A 25,519-nucleotide genomic window follows, 5' to 3' on the forward strand; every position below is an offset into this window, starting at 1 on the left:
ACATGAATTTTTTAAATTATTTTTAATTGAGAAAATGATAGGAAAATGGTTTGAAAGCGTAGTGGAATAGTAAATTTTAACACTCTATCCTAAAGAAGCTTGAACTATTTCAAGATTAGGAGATAAATAGAGCCTATCAAGCTTGTTGAGTTTCCTTTTAGCCTCTAACTATTGTAAGACATGGTGTACCAATCTTGTTTATGGCTTGAAAATTTATCGTTGATAGGGTCTATAAATCCCATTTTATTCCAACAATAGAACCACTTTTAAAACTCTCAATTGCTCAACTTAAGATTACAAGACTAGATTCTATCATCTGGGTACTCTACCATATTGAAGTCTGTTGGCATTAAGTTATTATTGTCATTAGTAACAACACTTACTCAATTCTGAATGATTACTGAGTGCATCACTCAATCTACAGTTTATACTGAGCATTCAGTGGTTACCTTGTAGGTTCATCACTTAAGTAGTTCATACCGAGCATTCATGAAGCTACCAAGAGGGTGTGCAGCCTAGCAGTATCTACCGAGCTTCATAGTTTACACCGAGCTTCACAGTTTAAACCAAGCATCTCAGTATCTACTGAGCAGTCAGACTGTGTCATGGGAATCCAGTGCTTATCGAGTGATGGAAGTGTAATGTTTACTGAGTGATCAAAGTGTAATTTTTACCGAGCGATCGAAGTGTAATGTTTACTGAGTGATGGAAGTGTAACGTTTACCGAGTGATGGAAGTGTAGTGTTTACCGAGTGAAATCAAGGTAAATGAAAGATTCAGTTCTTACCGAATGACACTATATTTATCGAGTCTCCAATGGTTACCGAGTTCCAAGCTACAATGTGTGGTTAGTATGGACCAAGCTTCTACTTCTACCGAATGCATGACGATGCCGAGTAATGCAGTGGATGCCAAGTATCAGAAGGTCACCAAGTTAGCATGAAGAAGCCAAGTTATTTACTATTGGGCCGACTCAATAATGTTTTGTTCACTTGTGTTTTGGCCAACCTTGCAACTGTAATTATTGAAATGATATATATTTAGTGTATTATATCATTTTCAAGATGTATGAAATATCAATCAGAGCATCAAGGAATGGACATGTAACATTTTGAGGTGAATAAATGTGAATCAGCAGTATAGTAGAATATTCAGCAAGTTCAACAAGGAACAATAAAGATTCATCAGTCACAAGAGGTGATCTATACTTCAAGGATCTAATCAGCAATCAAGTTTGTAAGTAGATTCATTGTTTCATCCTAATAGGTGAATCAATTTTGTAAATCCTTTAACAGGGTAGACTTAACAGTTTTTTGTATAAATCTCCTAACAGAGTGCATACTTCAGTGTACATTTATAAATCCTCTAACAAGGTGGACCTAGTAGTCCTTTGCTCTCCTAACAAGGTAGATCACCAGAAGTGGTCAATGTAAGCCTTAATAGGCCAACTTCATACTGCAGTAACGAAATTTTGTGGGTATCATCCCCACCCTAGTTTTACTTTCTATTTGGAAAGTTTCTGGGTCACCAAATCACTATGTACATGTGTTATAAGTGTCTGTTCTCTCATATATGTAGTAGATTAGATGAATGAATGGAGAATAGTATATATGGTTAAAGTGCTAAATTGTTTTAAAGTTTTGAAGTTACTGATTCACCCCTCCCCTCTCAGTAACCTATCATATCTTGAATATTTCCAACAATTGGTATCAGAGCTTTGTGGTTCTCAAGATAAAGTTTGATAGCTTGAGCAAAGATCAAGAACAATGGAGATATTCAGACTTGACAAAGCTATTGAAAATGAAAAGCTAGATCTAGAAATGGCCATGGCTCAACTCAAAGAAGCAAAGGAGCATCTTTCTCAATCCCTAAAGAGAAGGAAGGAACTTGCAAGACAAATGAATGACCATCAGTATGTTGAAGAAAAGATTGAAGATCTTTTACCATCAAGTAGCTCAAATGAAGCAAATGAGGCTATCAAGGAACTCCTAGCAAAGAATGGCTCTCTGTAGGAAGAGGTAAGAAAGCTTAAAAGAGAACAAGAAATTCAATCAATCAGGCTATGTGAAGTTTTAGAACAGAGAAACAAGGCAACTAAAGACTTAGAGGCAAGAAATAATCAATCCCTCCAGCATGAAGATCTTGTGGATCAACTATCTAATGCAAATGAAGAAATTATGAATCTGAGATTTGAAAATGAAAGCCTGAGGAATGATCTGATCGCTGAAAGAAAAATCAATGAAAGCTTACAAAGTGACTTGAGATCTGAAAGACAAATCAATGAAAGTTTTGAAAATGACTTAATCACTGAAAAGAAAGTCAATGAGAGAATGATGAAATCTCAAGAAGATATGACTCAATTAAATCAACAAAGTGAGTAGAATCTTCATAGACAAAAAGGTAAAGCTAGACTTGGTTATAAGGAAGAAGGTGAAACCTCCAAACAAGGTGCTCAAAGGAATCAAAGACCTACTTGCAATCATTTTGGTAAGCTAGGTCACACATCAAACAAGTGTTGGAGCAACGGAAAAGGTAAATTCAATGGTAAATGCTACAATTGCAGTCAGCATGGTCATAAAGCTAATGAATGCAAGGAGAAATCAAAGTTTGAAGGAAATTGTCACAAATGTAAGAAGCATGGTCACAAGGCATTCCAATGTAGATCCAAATCATTCAATCTAGCTAAACAACTTATTAAAGCAATATTTGGATGGGACTACAATACCTGGTGCAGATGTCATTATTATGGAGAATATGGACACATTGGCAAAGACTATGCAAGACATCACCTAAGGAAGAAGGACACTACTGTAAGATGTTATACATGCACTGAACTCGGTCATATAGCTAAAAACTACATGAACATAAGAAGAATTGAAGATGAAAAGAAAACTAAAGCTGATAACATTCAGAAGTAGATGAGGCAAAAGTGGATTCCAAAATCTATCGAGCAAGATAGTTCAAACAATGGAAATGTCACTCAAGAAGTGGGTGACTCCAACATTTCCATATGGAATTGCATCTTCTAGTAATATCTCAAGCAGTTCCAAAATACAAAGAAAGCAAAATGATCAAATCAGTATTCCAGACACACAAAGATCAAAGAAAGTGTGTCTTTCGCTGAGTCGCATCTACCAAGGAAAGTCGGTTGGAGACCTTGCCAAGCTAGATTGGGAGCAACAAAAGTTTTATTCAATCACTGAGTTGTAAGCTTCTACTGAGCAAGTGAATGACAACCTGTCAACCACTATGTCATCTCAGCTACCTTCGTACCAAGCATTAATGACAAAATTTTCATCAAAAGAGTAGAATTTGATTTCATTCTTCATCACGATTTCAGAGCTAAGAAATTTTCAGGTGCAATTCAACCAATTTTGAGCGATTCCAAGCGATTTTCTAGTGAAAGATTTGTTCAAAAAATTTCTATCTTTTATCGAGCATCAATGGCATCGGGGAGCAGTAGCGGCACCAAGGCAAAGAAGGGTTCAGAGATGCTGGTAAAGGGTATAGAATGGAAAGCGCCCACCTTCAAAATTGTTCCGGCCATTGCAAAATCACTTGACCCTAACGGTGCTCAATCTCAAATTCCACCAAAGGTACTCCTTATAAATGATATTTGTACACATTTTAAATGTTCTATTCAAGAGATTGGAAACCTAGAGATGACAATGCCCTAGGAGAAATGAGTGTTGATGGCTCTTTGAAACTCGAGCATAAGCATCTTGAAACCAAAGGCTTGACTCATATCTCGCATATGCCAAGAAGCTTCCAAACCCAGTGGATTAGATATATTTTGAGTCGGGTGCACAATGGGCAACTATGGTTAGAGCAGCCAGTGTTAATCACAAAGAAGATGATTCACAAAATCACGGGTCTCCCTATGCTCAACAAAGTAAAGGTTACCAAAACCCTAGGATGGGATGAGTTACAGAAGCAAACCCTAGCTGAATGGGATGGTAGAGGTTTGAAGGTTAGCACTATATTTGATGTCGAACTAAGATTTTGCATTCATGTCATTGCCAACAAAATCTATAGCTCTAGTTGATTGAACAATGTACCCTGTGAGGCTGTGGATTTGGCCTTCAAAATTGTAAAAAAAAACCTTGAATTTGACCTGTTAGAATTATTGTTGAAATAATTGAACAAGAACATGGACAGCATAAGGAATTCAAAGAACAATCCTTGTAATTTTGGTTCTTTGCTAACTTGCTTATTTTTCTACGTTCAAAAATTCTTTCCATCAAAAGGAACTGTAGTGTGGAGAAAAGATATTCCCATGCTTTATCAAATAAATGAGTTTGTAGCAGAAATGGGTGAAAACTTTGATAGCATCTTGGACAATTATTTTGAAGATTTCAAGGAAAGAATGAATAATAGGTTCTGAATTCCACCAAAATTGGTTGAAGACTACAAAGATGATGTATGCTTTGTGGTTGATTGTGATAAAGTATACATTCAGGCAGTCAGACACCAAGTTGCATGGGTGAAACCTCTTTCTTATGAAGTTAATATTGATGAGGCTAGGGATATTATTGAAGCACTGGTGAATGAGCCAGTAGACCCAAAGCAACCAATTTTTGGAACATATGATGAGGCAAAGGCTAGAATTGAGCTTGAAATCAAGCTACTCTAGGCTATAAGCAAAGGCAAGAGGAAGATAGCTAAGTTGAAAATTGCTACCGGCCCTTTTATGCTTACAGAAGGAAAAGGTGAGGATGAAGAAGATGATGAAAAAGAAGAAGGAGGCGAAGAAAAAGAAGAACATGAATCTGAAGAGGAACCGCCAAAGAAGAAAGGTAAGACAATTATTACCAAACCTAAGAAGAAGCCTACTGCAATATTCTCTAGAAGAACCAAAAAAGGCAAGAAGGAATCTATACTTGTCAGGCCTCCACTCACATTTGAGGAAAGGCTTAAACAATTGGAAGAGGGAGTTGGCATCACAAATTTCAAGGCATTGAAATTTGAAACAAGAATTGATGCTGAGAAAATGTAGATTGAGGAACTGGTACTCAATAAGATGGGTAAATGGAAATACTCCCTGGACTAGCTCACCTCTCAAATCTCCAAAGAGCTATTGGAGAGATTGCAACCAAGATGGGAGTTAACCACCCAAATTCCCAAAGACATATATGAGCAATCCCCGAGGAATCTTCTATCGAGTCTTATTGAAGCAGAATTAAAGGAAGCACTGAAGAAACATGAAGGTAAAATGATGATTAGATTTCACACATGTTTGATTTTAATTAAAGACATTGAGCATGTTGTAAATTATGCAACAAATATGTGGAAGAACATCTATCATCTACAAAAGCCCAGTGGTGATCCCGTTGAAATCAAGGATAATGACAGTAGTGACAGTGGTGATTTTGATAGCACTCCATCCATCACAGTTACTCCAAGAGAGCTACATGCACTAATGGTAGAAAAAGAGGAAGAAGACAAGGAGGAAGAAGCACACGAGGAAGGAAAATATGAAGAGGATCCAGTTAAAATTGTAGCAAAAGTGATTGCATCCCTTCCTCACTCTCCACCAAAGACTGTTACATCCACTATGGAGACAACTTCTACAAGTGAGATTGTGAGCACAATTGTCACATCAATTGCTCAATCTTCACCAGCCACCTCCCAGCTCCAAGTATCTGAAACAGATGTGCCAAGCACTTCATCTACCAAGTTGTCTGTCACTTCTTCAGCTACCAAGCCAGCCTCCTCAGCTCCTTCATCATCAGTGAGTGTACTAGTGAGTTCCATAATTTTATCTCCATCAATTCTAGTAAGTTCTACAGTTTTGTTTTCATTAGCATCATCAGTATCCACTTCCACTACAATCAGTTCAGACTCTACTATGGGTACTCTACCGAGTGTGATACCATTTTTGAGAAGTGTTTCAGTTTTTGATCCGGTTAGTACTTCTATTAGCATTCAATCCTTGAGTCCTATCCCAGTTCCTATTGCTAGCCCTTCTATCTCCACTATTGTGTCTATACCTAAGGTCAAACCGGTCATCACAGAAGTCAAACAAAAGCATCCATTAAAACTTCTGATCACTGGAAAGGAATATGCAGAAGACATTGACTTAGACACAGAGATAGTGATTCCAAAGATTGACTATGACAATGCTACTATTGAAGAGATGAGGTTAGCCAGTAAACTCATAGAGATGAAAGCTACACAGAAACAGTTAAGATCAGAAAGGGATAAGGAATATAGAATAATTGAAAATGCCAAGAATATAATTACAGATGCTATAAATGTTGAAGTAGATTCTACTCAACACATTTTGATTCAGTTAGAAGAGGTTGTACAGAAATTTAATGAAGATTCTTCCGGTCAAGAGAAACTTATTAAGAAAGCTAAAAAGAAAATTGATAATAAGGTGCTAGAGCATATTGCTCAAAAGATAGCAATAAAGCAAGTTGAATTGTCAACATTTTTGGAAAATTTTGAAAATTCTTTTAATAATGCAGCATCACTTTTTGCTAAACTTTGTGATGTTTTTGGTTTTACCAAAGAAATAAAGAATAAGTTAAATAAGATTGACATTGATATGCAATCTAGTGCATCCAAGCTAAAGGTGGACTCCTCCTCCACAACCTCCCATCACACCAAAATCAAATATTTGGCAGATGTTCAGGCTGAACTATTGAGAGAGGAAGCAAGGATCTAGTCTACACTCATAGACATCCAACACATGATCCTTCCTATCATGGATACAATGCAAAAACATCTTGCTCATTGCAAAACATTGGTCCAAGATCAGAACTTCTCAGTGGCTGATCACTTGATCCAATTATTAGCAGAAGTTCAAATTGCTCTCTCCACCTGTCAAATTTTGCAGCAAACTTGGGATAGTACTTTTGCAACCATCCGTAAGGTGCATCAATAATTTCTATCTCACTTTGGTGTAGCCATATAAATTGTATATATGCAGTCCTTTGGCATTATTGTCAAAAAGGGGGAGAGATTCAACATAATAAGTGAGGAGAGTTATCACTATGAGTGATAGGGGGAGTTAGCACTCAATAGAGTTAGCATGTGTACACAAGAATCTTTATATATACATTATAACCCCTCAAGAAAATATATAGAAATGTATATGCAGTAGTTCTACAAAGATCAATTTTGAAAAACCAAAAATCAGTGAGTCAGGTTATGTACATATATTTTGGCTCATAAGTGTTTTGTCACTAATGCCAAAGGGGGAGATTGTTGGCATTAAGTTATTATTGCCATTAGTGACAACACTTACTCGATTCTGAATGATTACCGAGTGCATCACTCAGTCTACAGTGTATACCGAGCATTCAGTGGTTACCTTGTAGCTTCATCACTTAAGTCATTCATACCGAGCATTCATGAAGCTATCGAGTGGGTGTGCAACACAACAGTATCTACTGAGCTTCACAGTTTACATCGAGCATCTTAGTATCTACCGAGCAGTCAAACTGTGTCATGGGAATCTAGTGTTTATCGAGTGATGGAAGTGTAATGTTTACCGAGTGATCTAAGTGTAAAGTTTACCAAGTGATCAAAGTGTAACGTTTATCGAGTGATGGAAGTGTAGTGTTTATTGAGTGAAATCAAGGTAAACGAAGGATTCAGTTCTTACCGAGTGACACTATATCTACCGAGTTTCCAATGGTTACCAAGTTCCAAGCTACGATGTGTGGTTAGTATGGACTGAGCTTCTACTTCTATCGAATGCATGACGATGTCGAGTAATGCAGTGGATGCCGAGTATCAGAAGGTCACCAAGTTAGCATGAAGAACCCGAGTTATTTACTATTGGGCTGACTTAGTAATGTTTTGTTCACTTGTGTTTTGGCCGACCTTGCAATTGTAATTATTGAAATGATATATATGTAGTGTATTATATCATTTGCAAGATGTATGGAATATCAATTAGAGCATCAAGGAATGGACATGTAACATTTTGAGGTGAATAAATGCGAATCAACAGTAGAGCAGAATATTCAGCAAGGTCAACAAAGAACAGTAAATATTCATCAGTCACAAGAGGTGATCTATACTTCAAGGATCTAATCAGCAATCAAGTTTGTAAGTAGATTCACTATTTCATCCTAACAAGTGAATAAGTTTTGTAAATCCTTTAACAGGGTAGACTTAACAGTCTTTTGTATAAATCTCCTAACAGAGTGCATACTTCAGTGCATGTTTATAAATCCTCTAACATGGTGGACCTAGTAGTCCTTTGTGCTCCTAACAGGGCAGATCACCAGAAGTGGTCAATGTAAGCCTTAATAGGCCAACTTCATATTGCAGTAACGAAGTTTTGTGGGTATCATCCCCACCCCAGTTTTACTTTCTATTTGGAAGGTTTTTGGGTCACCAAATCACTGTGTACATGTGTTATAAGTGTTTGTTCTCTCATATATGCAATAGATTAGATGAATGAATGGAGAATAGTATATATGGTTAAAGTGCTGAATTGTTTTAAAGTTTTGAAGTTACTGATTCACCCCTCCCCTCTCAGTAATCTATCATATCTTGAATATTTCAAACAGAAGTCGCCTCCTATCACCTAATCAACATTAGATCCACAACTCAAACTTTTCTATTAGATTATTAGAAGCTATAACTAAGCATAATCCAATAGGTCGACCATTGATAAAGGTGAGGACCCATACCAACCATGAGAAGGATCCTCAACATTATTAATAACAAAATCGAAAATCCATGAAGCTAAGTCGATGAACACCCTTGCCCAGTTAGGCTCCATGTAGAAAGAAAGAATCATCTCTCCATACATGAGGTAGAGAAGAAGCGAGATGTAGGTCACTAAGATTAACTTCCTAGAGGAGTGCAATATTTGGTTTCCACCTAGTGATAGTATCTTTGACACGATATTTACAATGAATGAGTGAAATCCCTCCAACATTCCATGGCATAACTCTAAAGCTCATGTTGTTGAAATTTCACATGTTGTATGCTCTTGTGCCTAAACATCATAATAATTAAGAAGAACAATAGCTTGATAAGAAATACATTGGTCTGTAGGAGGGGAATCAGACCTTTGCCTTGCAATTGTAGGAGGGGGAGAAGAGCCTCGCCCCACCTTCCTTAAGTTTGGTGGTAAAGATGAACCTAAACCATCAACATTAGATGATTTTATCTTTACTCCCCACAAATCCAAAAGGCTCTTACCTTTCCTAGGTAACTTCTAATTGCTATAAAGTATATGAATTAGTCATGGCCAAAGACTCATTATCATTTGAAACATTAGAAGAACCTTGGGCCTGCTTTAGTAACAACATAGTATTTATAAGCATAACTGAATTTTGGAGACTAATACAAAATAATAAGAAGACAAAATAATGACTAGACCATAAATAGTTAATGTAGGTGGAACATTACAAACCCCACAATTATTAAAAATGCCTTTAGCTGCGTAAACAATTAGACCTAATAGATATTAACTATAGTAAGGTAGATTTGATATGATTTGATCTTGTTTGGTTGGGTGTTTTGTTTGTGATATTAAGGAAAGGGCAATCAATGTATTGGTAATGTCTTATTGTTAATGTGTTGTTAATAAATGTTTTATCCATGGTGATGTACTAAGAGTTAGTCCCTTTATTTTGACTGCTATAATTATCAAAAACTATAATAAGATAGGTGCACGTATAAATGAAATAAATATTTAAAATTTAAAAAAAGAAAGAAAAATGTACGAATTAAATGATGAACTTTGCGAATTATTCAGAATCCATCATAGAGACTCTCAATTACATTATATGATTTTATTTTTTAATTGACTAATCCTTAATGCGAATTTTCCCAAGGACTCACAAAAATATATAATAGTAGGAGGACAAAATCAATGGCAAATCTAGAGTAGATATGAACGAATCTTAGACGACGTACCGAAGTGATGGTGGCGCCTTCTCTCCTCTTTCATCGGGACTGCGCAGTCTAAAGTCTTGTAGACTTTTCCGCACTTCTTCTATTCGCAGTGTACGTCTTGAAGACTTTTCATCGACATTGTTTCTTAATCAATTATTTCCTCTTAAATTTAAGTTTCCTGGACATTTCGGGATAACTTCCAGTTTACGCGACCACAATTTCTCCGACTTTTCTTTGTTCCCGCATACCCGCGGACCACCTTATAAAAGCTCGATGCTTCAGAACCGAAATGATCAATACAAGCAGGGAAACCATGGAGGAAGGCTTGGAGCCGAATCGCCAACAGTAAGTAGAAGCTTGTTAATCATCATTTTGGTGTTACAATTTGGTATTAGTTTTTTGGCGAACATAATTTCGTTGGTAGTTAACTGGGAATTCATATTTCTAATTATATTAGTTTGTAATGCATTCCGGACAAAGTCAAGATTGGGTTTTTATTTGGGTGCTCAAAATGGGTATACGAATTTCAACCTGCTCTCGAGAATTTATGGGAATTCGGGCAGAAATATAATCGTGGTTGTAGAATTTCGAGTTTTATTTTAAAAACCGTGAGGAAATTTTTAGTTTCCTAATTGCTAGAATTTTCGCTTTCACAGGTTCACTGCTGGTGAAGAGCTGGCAATTTTTCTTTCTTCTTGTGGAATCCTTGAACAAGCTTGGGGCGAGACGCGCATTATTTCAGATAGCAATGACAATACCTATTTTCGTCTGAGGGAGCATGAAGGTGTATTATTTATCACATTTCCTTCATTTTATATAGGGGATTTCACTGCCGGTGATAGCCCATATGAACAGTGCGATATACAGAATGAGAACAAAGTCTTCTCAGCTAGCCTGAAGGGCGATGATGATCAACCAGCTCTTGTTCACAAAGGAGCTCTCAATCTGTTCTTGTACGTTCTCAAACATTCAAACTTGGAAGCCCAGGTATATTAATCCTTTATTCAATCTTCTGTTGTTTCCTATATAATGTAGGTCTATTAGTGCATTCCAATGACCAGCTTTCATAATTGTTTCAAACTATTCTACTTAAACAATTTTGTTTTGATCTAAGAGGCTGAAGTCAAGATTAATTATTATTGTGTGTTATGGTTAATTGTTATTATTGTTATTATTAAAATTGAGTAAATTCGAACCCAATTCCTTCCAAATAAGAGCCTCACAATTTACGGTTGTATTGTAGGCTCTTGCCTCTATCCAACAATTTTTTTACTATAGGAATCCACAGTCCATTCTTTCTTGCCAATCTATAATTTTCAAAATTATCTAACTATTATCTTATATTTAGGATGGCTTGTTCTTTTTATTTGGGTCAATAAATTTAGGTTCCCTAATTCTTTTCATTTGGGTCAATTTATCTTCCATTCGGAACATTATTTTATTCTTAAATTCTTGTTTTGCAACTATTTTCTTATTTCTACATTTTAATTATTTTATTGTGATGATAAATTGTTGATGATGAAAAACAATGCATTCAATTTATTTAGAGGTTTAACAAATCTAATACTATGGACTATCGAAACTACATGGCACCAACTGCTAGCTCTTGTCAAATGAAGCTAAATTTCTATGCTAAAGTATCATATTAGGAAAAAGAGGGGTAAAAATTTATTAAAAACAGAAAGGATTACAACAAGGAGAGCTCAACAAGGAGCTCAGTCCTCAACAAGTTCATCAAATTCTTGTAACAGCACAAGGGGAAGCTGCCCCCTATCCATAATATTCCAACCTGGAGCATGACCAGAAGCCTATTTGGCCAAAGAATCAGCAGCTCTATTCCATTCACAAGGAATGTAAGTAAACCTAATGAACTTAAGAGAGGTACCAAAGAGAAGAGTCTGACTAACAACAGTGGCTAGCTGCCAACTAACATTCTCAAGCTCTTGCGAGGAAAGCAAGTTCACCACCACTTGGGAGTTAGACTCACAGATAATCTTGCACCATCCTCGCAAACAACACTATTCCACAGCATATAAAATGGCCTGAGCCTCTATGAGATTGTTAGTATGGTCACCCTTATGCACTAAGAAAAAGAATTTAACTTCACCAGAACTGCAACGAGCCACTCCCCCAATACCAGTAGGACCTGGATTCCCTCAGGAAGAACCATCAGTGTTAATTTTCAAAACTCCATGAGGAGTCGTCCAATGCCCCTCCTGATTCACCTGTCCTTTCCCTTGTTGTCGAGGCTGTTTGGGCACTCTTTGATACCATTGAGCTGCAAACCCATCCTAAAGATGAAAATTGAGGCGATTGCATATAGCAAGATCAGCCGGATCCATAATCCCATCTAGCGCACACTTCACTTGAATAGTTTCCTGAAGAGAATGTGAGATCTTCCACCAAAGATGCATAACACCAATCTGAATATCTTGGAAGATTTGACGATTTCTCTCTAGCCAGATATGCCAAAGAATGAACAATGGGCCAGAATCCAAGCAGTATGTAGAGGAGAAGACTTGGAGGGAGCACTGCCCAAGTGGGCCCAAAACTTGGGCAAAGAGGAAGCATGCCTACAAGAGAAACCCCAAGCACTCCACCAAAGGTGTCATAACTAAGTAGAAAAGGAGCAATGGAAGAGCAGATGGGAGACATACTCCTCCCCATTACCACACAAAACACAATAAGAGGGGCCCTGAAATCCACATTTACAAAGATTATCCCATGTAAGACAACGGTTGTGAGCCACTAGCCACATGAAAAAATTGCACTTGGACCAAGAAAATTTATTCCAAACTTGCTTCCACCAAGGGACCTCATCATCCCCAAATAATTGTCTAGTTATCTCCTGATACCCAGTAGAGACATGATATTTACTAGACAAGGTACCTCCCCAAGCCAAAACATCTGGTCCTAGCAGAGAGGAACACTCCCTAAAGACCAAAATCTAAGAAAGCTCCTGACGATCCACCTCTGTGCCTCGAGGAGGCCAATCAGAAGAGTGCTTCCATCTGTAACCAACAACAGATCCCAATTGATAAGGAGTCTTGTAATGAGCCACTTTATCCCATCGAGCAGCATGAAAAGAATCACAGAGAGTCTGAAGATGAGGGTACATGGATAATATGGATGGGAATCCATCCCAAGCATTAGACCAAAACAAAGTCTCAGAGCCTCCCTTACATATCTAGAAAAGACCTCTCTTGACTAATAGAGCACCAATCTTTAGAGTATGCCAAACCATAGAGCCACGACCTTCAAGAAGAAGTGCAGAAATAGAGTAAGGATCGGCACTGCTAAAATATTTATGGGTGATAATATGAGCCCAAAGTTGATGTTGTCCATAGCACCATTGCCAATAAAGCTTAGCAGCCAACGGTTGACTACTCAAGAGAGTTGATCGAAGACCACTACCACCCTCTTTTTTAGGTCTGTAAACAGTCTCCCAGCTAATCAAACTCCATTTAGTGCTACACAAATTACCACTCCAAAGGAATTGTCGAGAAAGAGCATCAAATTCCTTGAGAAAGTAAACAGGAGAAGCTTGAACTATGCTTCTATAAGTAGGAAGAGCTTGAATAATAGATTGAAGAAGAGTAACCCGAGCAGCAATAGAAAGCCATCTATGAGTCCAACGATTTACCTTTTCCTGAAGCTTGATAATCAAATTTTTCCAGAAGAGTTGTGGCTGCCTAGAAATAGCAATAGGGATGCCAAGATAAGTCAAAGGAAGCGACCCAATCTGAAACCGCGGGATATCAGCAATCCTTTGCTGAATAGAATCAGGAGTGTTAAAAAAGTAAATGGAAGATTTATGCTCATTAACTTCTTGGCCTGAAGCTGCCAAATAAATATCCAGAGTATGTTGAAATGCTTCAGCGTCCTTGATCCTAGCAAGACCTACAAGAGCAAAATCATCAACAAATTGAAGATGAGAAAGAGTAGGTAAACCATTACCCCACCACCACCCCTGAATAGAATTCTGGGACACCTGATACTTAATGAATCTGCCCAAGCCCTCAGCCATGATGATGAAAAGATAGGGGGAGAGAGGATCACCCTAGCGGAGACCTCTAGAGGCATCAAAAAGCTGGGAAGGTTTACCATTAAGAACTGAAAAAGAGGCTAAAGTATCATATTACTACACTCTGGATATATAGTTAGTTTTGGAGAAATTCGTCTTAGAATTTGTTGAGCTTTGCATGGATCAGTTAGAATTAGAATTTAGGAGTCCTCGTTCATTGGGGAGTTGTTCTACCATTGGTCCCTTCAAGATGGGTTCATATCTTGTCTAGGTGATTTATTCTAAACATCTCCTTTAGCAATCCTATAAAATAATTTAGTAAAATTAGAACTAGATTTATCATAATAATGAAGTTTGTGGACTCAACAGCCTAGTATTAATTTTTTTATATGTTTCAAATCTCTCTTATCTATACAGATAGATAGAAATATGACTTCCAATTTAGCTAATGATATGTTCTCTAGAGGAAACAATTAATATTATGCAAATCATTTTGAAAAATTTATTCAGATCTTTAAATTTTTAGTGTTTTACATGATTTTATGCATCATGTTTTGTTAGCTCGTTGATTTTTAATTTTGATTGTGTGCGCTTTCTATTGACATTTTAGATAATATTCTAAGATCTATCTGTTGGTCTGACTTTTTGTGTAGTAGAAGTTTTTAGCTAAATCATAGAAAAGTCAAATGTTCTATTCCCAAGTGAAGCATAGGGTTTTGGATAAATCATCCATAAGAAATAATCATCATATCATCTCTATTCATAAATTGTCGGACGCGAAATTTTGAATTTTCAAAAAGAGACGAATATGCTGTCATATTCCTTTTCCTTTCTCCCGGGTTACCTTTCTTCCTATTTGTCCCAACCGTCAGATTCGACTAGATCTACCGTTGTCGTTACCTCGCTATGACAAGTTACATGCTTATTAAGTATGGCGAGGTAATGAGTATTGAGTATTCTAAGAGGCGGGACCGTAAAGTGAAGATACGGCGATCAGAGATTTGCTTATTAAATGATTTATTGTGCAGGTACACTTTGCAAGTTACCGTCCAAAAAGGATAGGGACCCACTAGAATATCTGATATCAGAGCCGGAATGATGGTTTTTTTCGGACGTTTCGCCACCTCGCTATCGGAAAAATCAGGTACTTCGCCGTTGGCGAAGTAGCGAGGTCAAGTGAAAATCTGAAGATGATGACATTGCATCTTGCTTGTATCATAATTACACCAGGTGGCATGACTAGTCATAAATACCGTTGTCAGAATCAGTTTTAATTAACAGAAGTGATTACTGGGTAACCCTTGTATTTTTCGGCACGAAATCCTTTTAAGTGCCGGAGCTCGCTACCTCGCTATCAGAAAATTCAGGTGCTTCACCGTTAGCGAGTTAGCGAGGCCCCGTAAAATGGTAGAAGATCGACAAGATCTTTGGTGACGTGGAATGATAAATGACTATGGTAAATTTTGACATGTGCCAACTATGTAGAGATCCGATTCTCATTAATGCCTATCTGACTGAATGTACAAAAAATCCTGAACGTCAGCTAGAAGTGGATCAACGGAGCTCGCTACCTCGCTATAACAAATTGCATACTTGTTAAGCCATGCGACATAGCAAATATAAATCAGGAGATCTTCTGTTTCTTTTTCACCTTTGATTTGGTAAGTGATCAACGGCTGTCGTCTCCTCGCTATGAAGAGTTGCAAGGGAGATAATTATAGCGACATAGTGAGTTGGGCCCGCCGCCTTCCTTCTTAAGAAGCCCTGTAGCATATCTTTCGATCATTTCTGGATCTGATCAACGATTGTCGCCGCTTCGCCATGGCAAGGTGCTCGTTCTTTATGCATAACGAAGTAGCGACATGCTGACACGTGTTCTCAGTCGTCAGTGGGTCCAAATATAAGCGCCATCAAAGAAAGAATTCTGTACGTGGCAAGTTCTCATTGGGTAAAATAACTGACATGGCAAATATAACTCCTAGTTGTTCTCTCTGTACCACATGATCGTAGGATCTTTAAAGATCGACGACGCAGTTTTAAATGAAAAATGTAGTGCCACTCTCTGTATTAATTAGACAAGAAAGCTTCGTCCGTGAGAAAAAATAGAGTATAATACAGAGAGATTTCATCAGTTTCATTTCACGCGAGAAAAGATTTGGAGCCATTCTTGTGCAGAAGCCATTACTGAAAGAAAAGCGTGCCAAGGTTTGATAAAAAATTGTCAAGTTGTCTGTTCGCGGAAAATTTGCAGGAATACAGAGGAAAACAGAGACAGAATTCAAGTAAAACTACCATAATCTTCGTGAGCTTTTAAGTTCTAAAAAGATAGCCCAAGATGCCTCCGAAGAAGGGATTTTCAGGTGCAATAAACTACTTGGATAGAAATGTACATGATGATTTGCTTGAGTTACTTCCTGAGTCTACTGTAGAAACAATGCAAGTTAAGAGGTTAACCTCACTGAACCCTAGGCTAAGGATAGCTGATGGATTGTATGATAAGGGTAATTGGGTTCAGGATGCTCAAACTTCTCAAACTGGTTTGAGTTTATTCAAAAAATGGTTTGCGGAAAGGAAGTTATATACCCCTCATGCCAATATATGGAATTTTGATCTTGGAAAGCTTGTTGTCCCCAGTGTGTTCATGGATTTTGACCTGCTTGAAGCTATAGCGAAAAATTATGACCAAGCCACTAAGGTAGTGAGAAGAATGGATGGTGAGGCTTTAGTTACCATCAGTCTCGAGGAGATTAGGAAGGTTTTCAGTCTGGGACCTCTCACTATGTATCATGTGCCCATTAATTTGATAGAGTTAGAAAAAGAATATATATCCAAAAGGGATGTAGTTAGATAGGGTGCCTTGAAAGCCCACATAGGCCGGATTGGAGGCCTCCCAACCATAACATCGTCTTCTAAAGAACCATTCAAGAAATCATGCTTTAATGCCAGGGCAGTAGAGATATATAGGACCCTGTGCAGAGTCTTCGGAGAGGGCGAAGAAGATTTTATTCCGGTGAGCTTCATGTATATGATCACCCAAATCTCCTCTTTTGGTGTGGAAATAATTTTTGATTTTGCATCTTACTTGGCTAATGAGATTCACCAGGGATTGGTGGGGATTGCAAAGGGCAAGGTGGAAAAGGTTTGGGGTCAGTACTCCCTATTGATGCATATGTTTCTTTTTAAAGGGGCCACTTATTTTGGTAAAGAAATGGTTTTAAATAGGGAACAAGAAGGGGAGGCACTGCCAGTCCAATTATGGAGTGCAGACATGACTTGGGAAGCAGGAAATGCTAGCTTTGTTAGATTTGATAGGCACTTTGCCTCCAAACTAAGATGCCTCATATTGAGTGATAATCCTAGAATTCTTAAGGCACTAATGCATTTTGTTAGGCCTATGGACAAACCCCATAAATTAAAAGTTTCACATAATTGGGGAGATATTATCTCATATTCAGTCTCAACTGTCATTAGGATCTATGGATTCAAAGGAACACCCCATGTACTACCCTATCAGGTACCTTTAAAGGTAGGGATAGCTGAATTTTTGTGGCAGTTGGGAGGAGTGGAGGAGGCCTTTTTGCACAAAAGGGGAACAGGATCAATTTTTCCTACTTGCACTATAGCTCACCAGTTTGTGATAACTAAAGAAGGGTGGATCTTTCTCCACAAAATTTTGGATCAATATAAGATGGCAGTGTCTCATGCTCATTTTTGTGATACAGAAGGTTTCTTTAACTCTGCTCTTAGACTTAGAATCAAGCTTCGTCCAGTTCAGCATGAATTCTATTTTCTTGAAGATATAATAAGAAATGAATATTCTCTCAATGAGCAAGAAATAAAGAAAGAAAAATGGAGAGTCTATTCAAAAGTTTTGGAATTCATTAATTGTTTTGACAAAGATTACAGTCCTCTTAGTAATGCTGCAACCAATGCAGATAAGATAAATAAGCTCATGAGTACTTTCTCTGAGATAATGGAAGTAATGAATGAGAAGAAACATCATTTTATTGATTCTTTTCTAGATAAAGCCAGAGAGGTTATGAGAAAATTGGGTTTCACCCCCAACATTGGAATGGGTCCACTGGTGGTACGAAAGAAGACAGGATATACTATTGTTCGGTAGCAGATGCCCATTGTACACAAAGAAAAATAGGTAGTTGAATCCACCAGTACTGTCCTGGAAGAAAGACCCCCTGAACCTTCTCCCAAAAGAAGAAAAATAATAAGGGAAGAAGAATCCCCTGATGAAGGTTACTCACCTTCTCAAACTCCAATAAGAATTGAGGAAGAGCAGCTCACTAATGAGCAATTTGAGCAAATGGGGTCACAAGGAGAAATTTTTGTTACACAAGCAGAAATTGATGAAGGGAACCCCCAGGAACCTCCTGTGCCAAGTTTTGAATTAACTGTGGCAGATTTTAGAGGAAGGGAATTGGACCCTGTTTTGGAACAAGCCAGTCAGCAGTTTTTGTCTTATAACAGTTTTGTAAGATCTAGGGCTTTCCATCAGTTTGCATGGAGGGTAAACATGCACATTTTTGAGCAAAGGTGTAAGAATATGAAAACAGAGCATCCAGAAATGGATGAGGCTTCTATTCAAAACCAAATAAAGGAACAAATGATGCAAGAGTTCCAGAATATAACCCCTGATGAGGGTAGACAGATGGTAAAAAATGCAAATATTTTATTATTGCCCAATTGGGATATTGCTGATGCATTAATTTTTAATTCTGTATCAAATAATTTAGGATTACAGGATCCAAATAAAGAGGAATTCTTGGGTACAACATTCAGCAATGATCAGGCTGCCCTTGTTATGTGGTCCCTGAGAAGAGGATCCAGGACTACTTCATCACAGCCTGATGATTCAGGACTAATAGGGAGTATCATTGTAAGGAGAGTGGCTGATACTTCAAATGTACAGGCAGCCCACATGAATGTGGATTATTCTAAATTTGCCTTAGCCACTGCAGAAAGAGAAGAGAAGGAAATGATTGATATGCACAGTAAATATGAAATAGTGGTGGATGCTTATAATCAAGAGGTAAAAAGGAGAATTGAGCTGGAAAACAGGGTATCTCAATTGGAGAAGATACTTGGAAAAAGGAAAGTGGGAGAATCCAGTACGCTGAGAATTGCATATCCTCCACAGTCATCTGTTGGATTAACCCCTATCATTGAAATACCTGACACCCCTGAAAGACCCCAATTCTATACTGCAGAGGAATTTGAAGCAGAAAAAACCAAATTACATGAGTGGCAGATAGAATTTAGAAATCAGTAGGAAGAAAAATGGAAGCAGGGTGTGATATATTTGAGGGATAAAATACAATGGTCAACTTTTTATGATCAGTTGACAAGGATTGTAACCCTTATGGATGAGTTGAATAAAGAAAAGGATGGACTAGATTCTCTCGCACAGAAATGGAGACAGAGAAATAATGATGTTACAATTATATGTATATCTGCAGTCCAAATGCCTTATCATCAAGTTGAAAAGATTTTTGATTTATTGAATAAATTAGATAATTTTGAGAATGAAAGAGATTCTTTACAGAGAAAATTGATACTTTGTTTTTCAAAATATTTTGCTGAAAAATTCACCCTATTTCCTTGTGCTTTAGAATCTGTTGATACAGTAAAAGAAAAAGAAAAATGGAAAAAGGAAATGGATGAATTATTCGATAACAGAATAATAAACATCATTAGTGAGACTGGCCATTGGTTTTGGGCAAAGACAAACGAGGAGCTGGTAAAAGTACAATTATATTATACTGCTATGAGAAAAGAATTTGATGATTTAGAGGAAAATGCAAATTCTTTAATAAAGATGCAAAGAGAAACCCTGAGTTTTGATTGGCCAGATGATGATACTTTTAATAGATGGAAAAATCAGTTTAGTGAACAGATGTCAGGAGACAATGAGGAAGAAGATGTAAGAGTAATAGTTACTTTTGTAATCAGCAATGATGACATGGAAGATCCCCAGGTTAAAGTGAGTTTGCAGGTAACAGAAGATGATACATCACTTACAGACCTCATGGGTATGTACTCTGAAGATGAAGAATGATTGTAAGACCAGATCACAACAACTAAGAAGCATAACAGAAAGGGACCTGCCAAGAAATGTTGTTGTAATTAACCTTTCTGTTATTTTTGTTTTTGTCTTTCTTTAGAAGGACACCTGTCACCTTCTTTAGCCTGAAGCTTGTTGCATCTCACACTATTTAAGTGAGATCCCAAGGCTAAAGAAGGGTCCGAATTCTTTTTTTACTAAGTATTGTGCTTAGTCCTGTTTTTGGTCCAAACATTTGGAAAGCAAGTTTGTAGTATACTTTTCTGTCAAAATTTCTGAGATATAGATGAATGTAGAAAGAACTGTGCTTCTTTTCTGAAGGTCTTTCTGGGTCTATTGTAAAGGATATACCATTTTCAAAAGAAATGAATACAAATTATGAACTGTCCCCATATCAGTTCTTTCTGAATTTTGTCTCCTTTTAAATACTTAGCTACCTTGATGTTGTGTGAGTAAAAGCTTATGCAATTGATTGCAATATAGTAAGGTTGTACATCCATTTGTTATTGCTGTTAATTCAATGGATTAAATAAAGGCTCTGATGAATGTGATGAGGTTACTTAGGTATTAAAAAGGATTTTTGAATGATAAATTCTGATAAGAATTGCTGATAAGAATTTGTTGTAAAGCAACAAATTAGATCTAAGAATTTACTATAGACTCTGAATCCCCAATGGATTAGGCACTGATCGAAAGTATTTCAGCCAAAAGAGAAGTATATTATGACTGGTTTTTTCAAAGTACATCATAAAATCAATTTTTCACTTTTATTTCTTGTAAGATATGCGAAGTTGGCCAGCACTTGCCTGCATGGATCGTTTTAGCTTCATTTAGCCATTGCTGTTGAAAACATCTGCAGAGCTATAGAAGTTTTCTTGGCCATATCTGTTCAAGGGATGTGTTTACAAATTTGGTAAGAGTTATGTATATGTTTGAGGATTTAGAGATGAGAATCAAACTGAAACTAAGAATAATTCTCATACAATTGTTCCATTTTTGAACCATCCCCGGGTACACCCGCCCTGATTTTTACAGAGCCAAAAGAGTAGAAAACTGTCTGAGGTTTTATTGAAGTTGGGTCCTAGTACTTTGCATATGCAAGTGATAATGAGAATTGGCTATTCTTTAGGTTGTGTATGTACTGATATCTAGGTATTAAGCCTTTTGTCGCTTAGTAGTTTTAGCATTGTTTTAACATCATATAAAAAACACCAACACTATCTTCAGTTTCAAGATCTTAACAATAAATCATAAAATATGAAATCTTCAATTTTCATTATCTATATTATTAGAACACAGAAATAATATACCCTTACTTCAGGGTGAAATTTAGACCAGATTTTTCTTGTAATAATGTTCTATTTTATTTCAGTATCAAAGCAATATTGACCACTAATTAGTCATCTTATTTGTCAAAGCTCTTGTTCAAAGAACACATTTCATTTGCTTTAGGTCCAGGGTTTTAAGATCTAAAAATATTTCTTTTTTTCTTGTCTATTGCAACAGATGAACACATTTTCGAAGCAAAGAAGGGAACAGAATATTATATTTGTTGGTCACTTTATAGGAGGTGCAATTGCAACTCTTGCTACGATTTGGCTTCTGGGACAAAGGATCAGACAAATTTCTGCTAATTGCATTACATTTGGTTCTCCTCTGGTCGGAGATGCTGTTCTTATGGAATCAATTAATCGTGAAGATTGGTCTGGAAATTTTTGTCATGTGGTTTCCGAACATGATATTATTCCACGGATGGTCCTCGCACCATTTGAATCAATTGGACAGCATTTGAATTCTATTTTTCCTCAGAAAGGGACACTAATAGGCAATGATTCTGTTAATTTAACGCATCCTTCTACTCCAGATGTTAGCAAGAACCTTATGGAGAATATAAAGTGTCTTGGAGAAGAATGTAGCCCATATAAACCCATTGGGACTTACATGTTCTGCTCAATCTATGGCGCAGCTTGTATTGAGAACCCTCAAGCTGTCTTGAAGATGCTAATTTTGACCCTGCAAAACACACAAGAAAATGATATTGTAGCAGAAACTGGTATTGCAGCTGCATTCATTTCAGAGCACATAAGTTATGGTGATAAGTTGAAGCTTGTTATTGAAAGCGGATGCTCAACAAGAACTGCAAACATCGTCTCAGAATCCTCCATTCAGATGGGAATAGCACTGCAATTAAAAGCAATGGGTTTCCAGACTCAGGTAATTTCATTTTCTGTTTTTGAATATATAATTTCTTTAGCATATCGCTCACATTAACACTTTGTATTCAAAACGCTTTCGACTTTCGTGGCAATTTGTGAAACATCAGCCTTGTCAAGGTAAGTTCTTGCATAGTCTCACCCTTTTACTAGTGAATATATCTGAATCTGAATTTCCTAGTCAGCAAAAGGGGAAGATATTGATGGTCAGGTTTAAATGGTATATTTTAGATTTTGACATCTTTAGACAGTTTAGTTCAAAAGAGAGGGTTTTTATGTAGTAAAAACTGTGTTTATATAATCTGCAATACTGCATGATTTATTTTTCTGTAACTTAGTCCAAGTAAAATGGATTTTTCTTTCTCCATTTAGGAGACAGTAGAGATGGCAGATAGGACGGCTATAGAAGAAGTATTGCAAAATTAAAATAGAAAGGAAAGAATCAATGCCAGATTGTTAGTTATTATGATTTTATTTCATTTAGATAAATTTTCAGCAGCTTGTTCTTATTTTGTTCTATGATCACTATTTGAAGGAGGTTCTGTTAGATTTTGATGTAGATACAATCTACAATGAAGGAATCAATGTTTAACCATTCTGATAGACCAGCAAACTCAATCTCCAATGAAGGAATCAATATTTAACCACTCTGATAGACCAGCAAACTCATTTCCTACTATAATTTTTTTTGATCCATCCTTTTTTGAAAAGTCATTCCTTGATTTCTAATTTTACCTATAGATCAAGAGTCAAAACCCAATAGAGAAACCTCCTTCAGATAGTGATCAATGAAATATTATAAGAACAAGATGCTGGATATTTATTCAAATAAAATAAAATCATTGGAGTTAGCAATTTTCCTATCTTCCTCACTGATTACGACTTGGAATTGATGTTTTTTTAATTTAAAAGGGGCGTTATTTATTTTGTATGGAGGCTAATTTTGGTCAAGAAACGGTCGGGACATTTCTTGTTTTTAAGGCTCTAATGAGGGATGGTTAGGAAATGTTTGTCTACATCCCCCTGTTTCTGGTGAAGAACTCATTTTGGGGACACAGCTAATTATAGTGGAAATGTATTTTTGGTAATGCTAGTTTTTCTCACTATAGATAGATGAGATTGACCCATATTGCTTCTGTGCAAGAGGCAAAATAAATGTGCTTCAAATTCTTCAAGTACATACCCTCTATTCTATTGAATTTGGATCTGAGAATTTAATGTTTCTTTATAGCGTGATTTTAGATTATCTATTTATTACTGTGATTATAGATAAATCACTTAAATAAATCAAAACTAATGTATATTAGTCTAAATTTAAAAGAAGTAAAATAACTTAGCAAATTTCAAAAGCTTATCCTAGAAAAGTTATTGTAACCTCATTTAAGCCAAAGAATCAGATTGATTTTATTTCATTAGATATGATTTATTTTTCTAAATACTGATCTTATTAGAATTTAGTTTACATTAATAATTTTTCTCTTAATGCTATTTACTATATTTAGAATTGAAATTAGTCTGTTAGAAATAAAATCCTTTAATCAACACAAAACCACACAATCTTTCTTTAAAAATACAAATCTTCCTTTAAAACTACAAATGACATATAATATATGAACGACCTCTCTTTGGTTATTTGTCAATAAATCCCATCAGTTGACATCATTACAGATGATCCACCTAAACCAAAAACTAAAATATACTCTTTAAGCCTTCAAAAATTCAAATAATTCTAAGAACTGGTCCTAAAGAAGATATTCGGACCTTTTTAGGCCAGGGAGGCAGAGCAAAGGATGGGAGCCAAGAGGACAGAACAGGAAATTGATTTTATTTCCTCAGATACTATTTATTTCCATAGTTGCCGTAGATTCTTAGGATGCTCTGTTTACTTTAATAAATTTAACTCAATGTTGTTTACTAATGGAGACTGATGAGTTATTGTTAAACAGAATCAATCTGCATTTGACGCTCTGAAAGAAGCTGAAGATTTGAAAAAGCAGCATGAGACGGACAGTGAGAACCTAAATAACGAGTTGAGCAAGAACCAAAGCAAAATGGCAGAATTGGAATTTTACATTAAAAAAGTGTGTGGGGGCAACAGCCGAAGCTCCTACGATGTTTTCAGAGACCTGGACGAAAAAAGAGATATTCATGCTAACAAGCATAGAATATCTCTGCAAAATTTCTGGGATGGCATTATTGAGAAAGTGAAGAATCATGAATTGCCAAGTAACTTCCGATTCCTAAACAAGTGGATCAATGCAGGCACTGCATACAGAAGACTTGTAGAACCTCTGGACATTGCAGACTTCTACAGACGGCAGAGCAACAATGAAAGCTATCTCTCAGTTCAGAACAGGCAGGTCCGTCATATGGTTCTTGAAAAATGGCTAAATGATAAAAACCAGACTCGCACAGGCAGAGATAAGAAGCCTCGGACAAAGTTTGCATCTTTAACTGAGGACTCTTGTTTTTGTGCTCACGTAGAAGAAGCTGCTAAAGATTTGACAAATCTCCAGCAGGAGCATCAGCAATATCAAGTTATCAATGCCCATCTCATGGAAAGGCTAGAAAGTTTTGAAGGTTATGTGTCGAAGATGATTGAGGAGAAAAGTATTTCCAAGGAGATTTTCTTGGAACAGAGCAGCTTTATGACATGGTGGAAACGGTACAGAGCGTTTCAGTTACAATTCACAGAATGGAAATTGAAGTCCTCTTTGCTCAGATCCATGGAAAATCTGAATTTGGAGGTTTAGAAAGCAGGATTTATTAAGTTATATAGTTTGTTACAAGTTGCTTATTTCCATGAACTCATCCCCTGCTTTAAAAGGTGTTTTCCTTTTGAATTTGGATAAGCATGTGCGTGCTATGTAAATAAATTCTTGTTATGTTATATTCCAAATAGTGAGAGCTATTTGATTCATGTTTATGAAAAGATTGCGTCTTGCTGAATAAGAAAGATCTTCCAATGTATTGTTATCCCTTTTTTTTTTTAAGGAAAAAAAACATATAATTGTCTATACTCATGGAAGGGAAGATAAGCTAGCATTTGATTTAGGACAACTTCTCATTATTGTAGTGATCTGCCAATTTCTTGTTGATCAGCTCATCATCTTTCCAGCACCTCTTAAGCCACTCTGTAGTTGCTATGGGCTTCTATTCTATCTTTAATGGACGTGGCTATCCTCCTTACAAACTGTACAGTTGACCAATTTTCAAATAATCGAAAACATATGGATTTTTCGGAAAATTTCAGCATTATCTTCATGATCTGCATAGTTTGTAGTTGAAAACAACAAAAAAATTGGAAAAAAATCACTACATTTTTGTGAATTTGGAAAA

General features: G+C 36.6%; 1 protein-coding gene across 1 annotated transcript; it reads left to right on the top strand.

Moving 5' to 3' along the window:
* Positions 1–10,162: 10,162 nt before the first annotated feature.
* LOC149558596 (lipase-like PAD4) lies at positions 10,163–25,136 on the top strand. Its single transcript, XM_089832759.1, has 4 exons — positions 10,163–10,212; positions 10,524–10,854; positions 21,474–22,181; positions 24,127–25,136. The coding sequence occupies exons 1-4, from the start codon at positions 10,181–10,183 to the stop codon at positions 24,931–24,933; spliced, it is 1,878 nt and encodes a 625-aa protein (XP_089688885.1). The 5' UTR covers positions 10,163–10,180; the 3' UTR covers positions 24,934–25,136.
* The last annotated feature ends 383 nt before the right edge of the window (positions 25,137–25,519 follow it).

The sequence above is a fragment of the Cupressus sempervirens genome, chromosome 5, assembly GCF_028749045.1.
Source record: "Cupressus sempervirens isolate cs-2001-9-10 chromosome 5, ASM2874904v1, whole genome shotgun sequence".
NCBI classification, from domain to species: domain Eukaryota; kingdom Viridiplantae; phylum Streptophyta; class Pinopsida; order Cupressales; family Cupressaceae; genus Cupressus; species Cupressus sempervirens.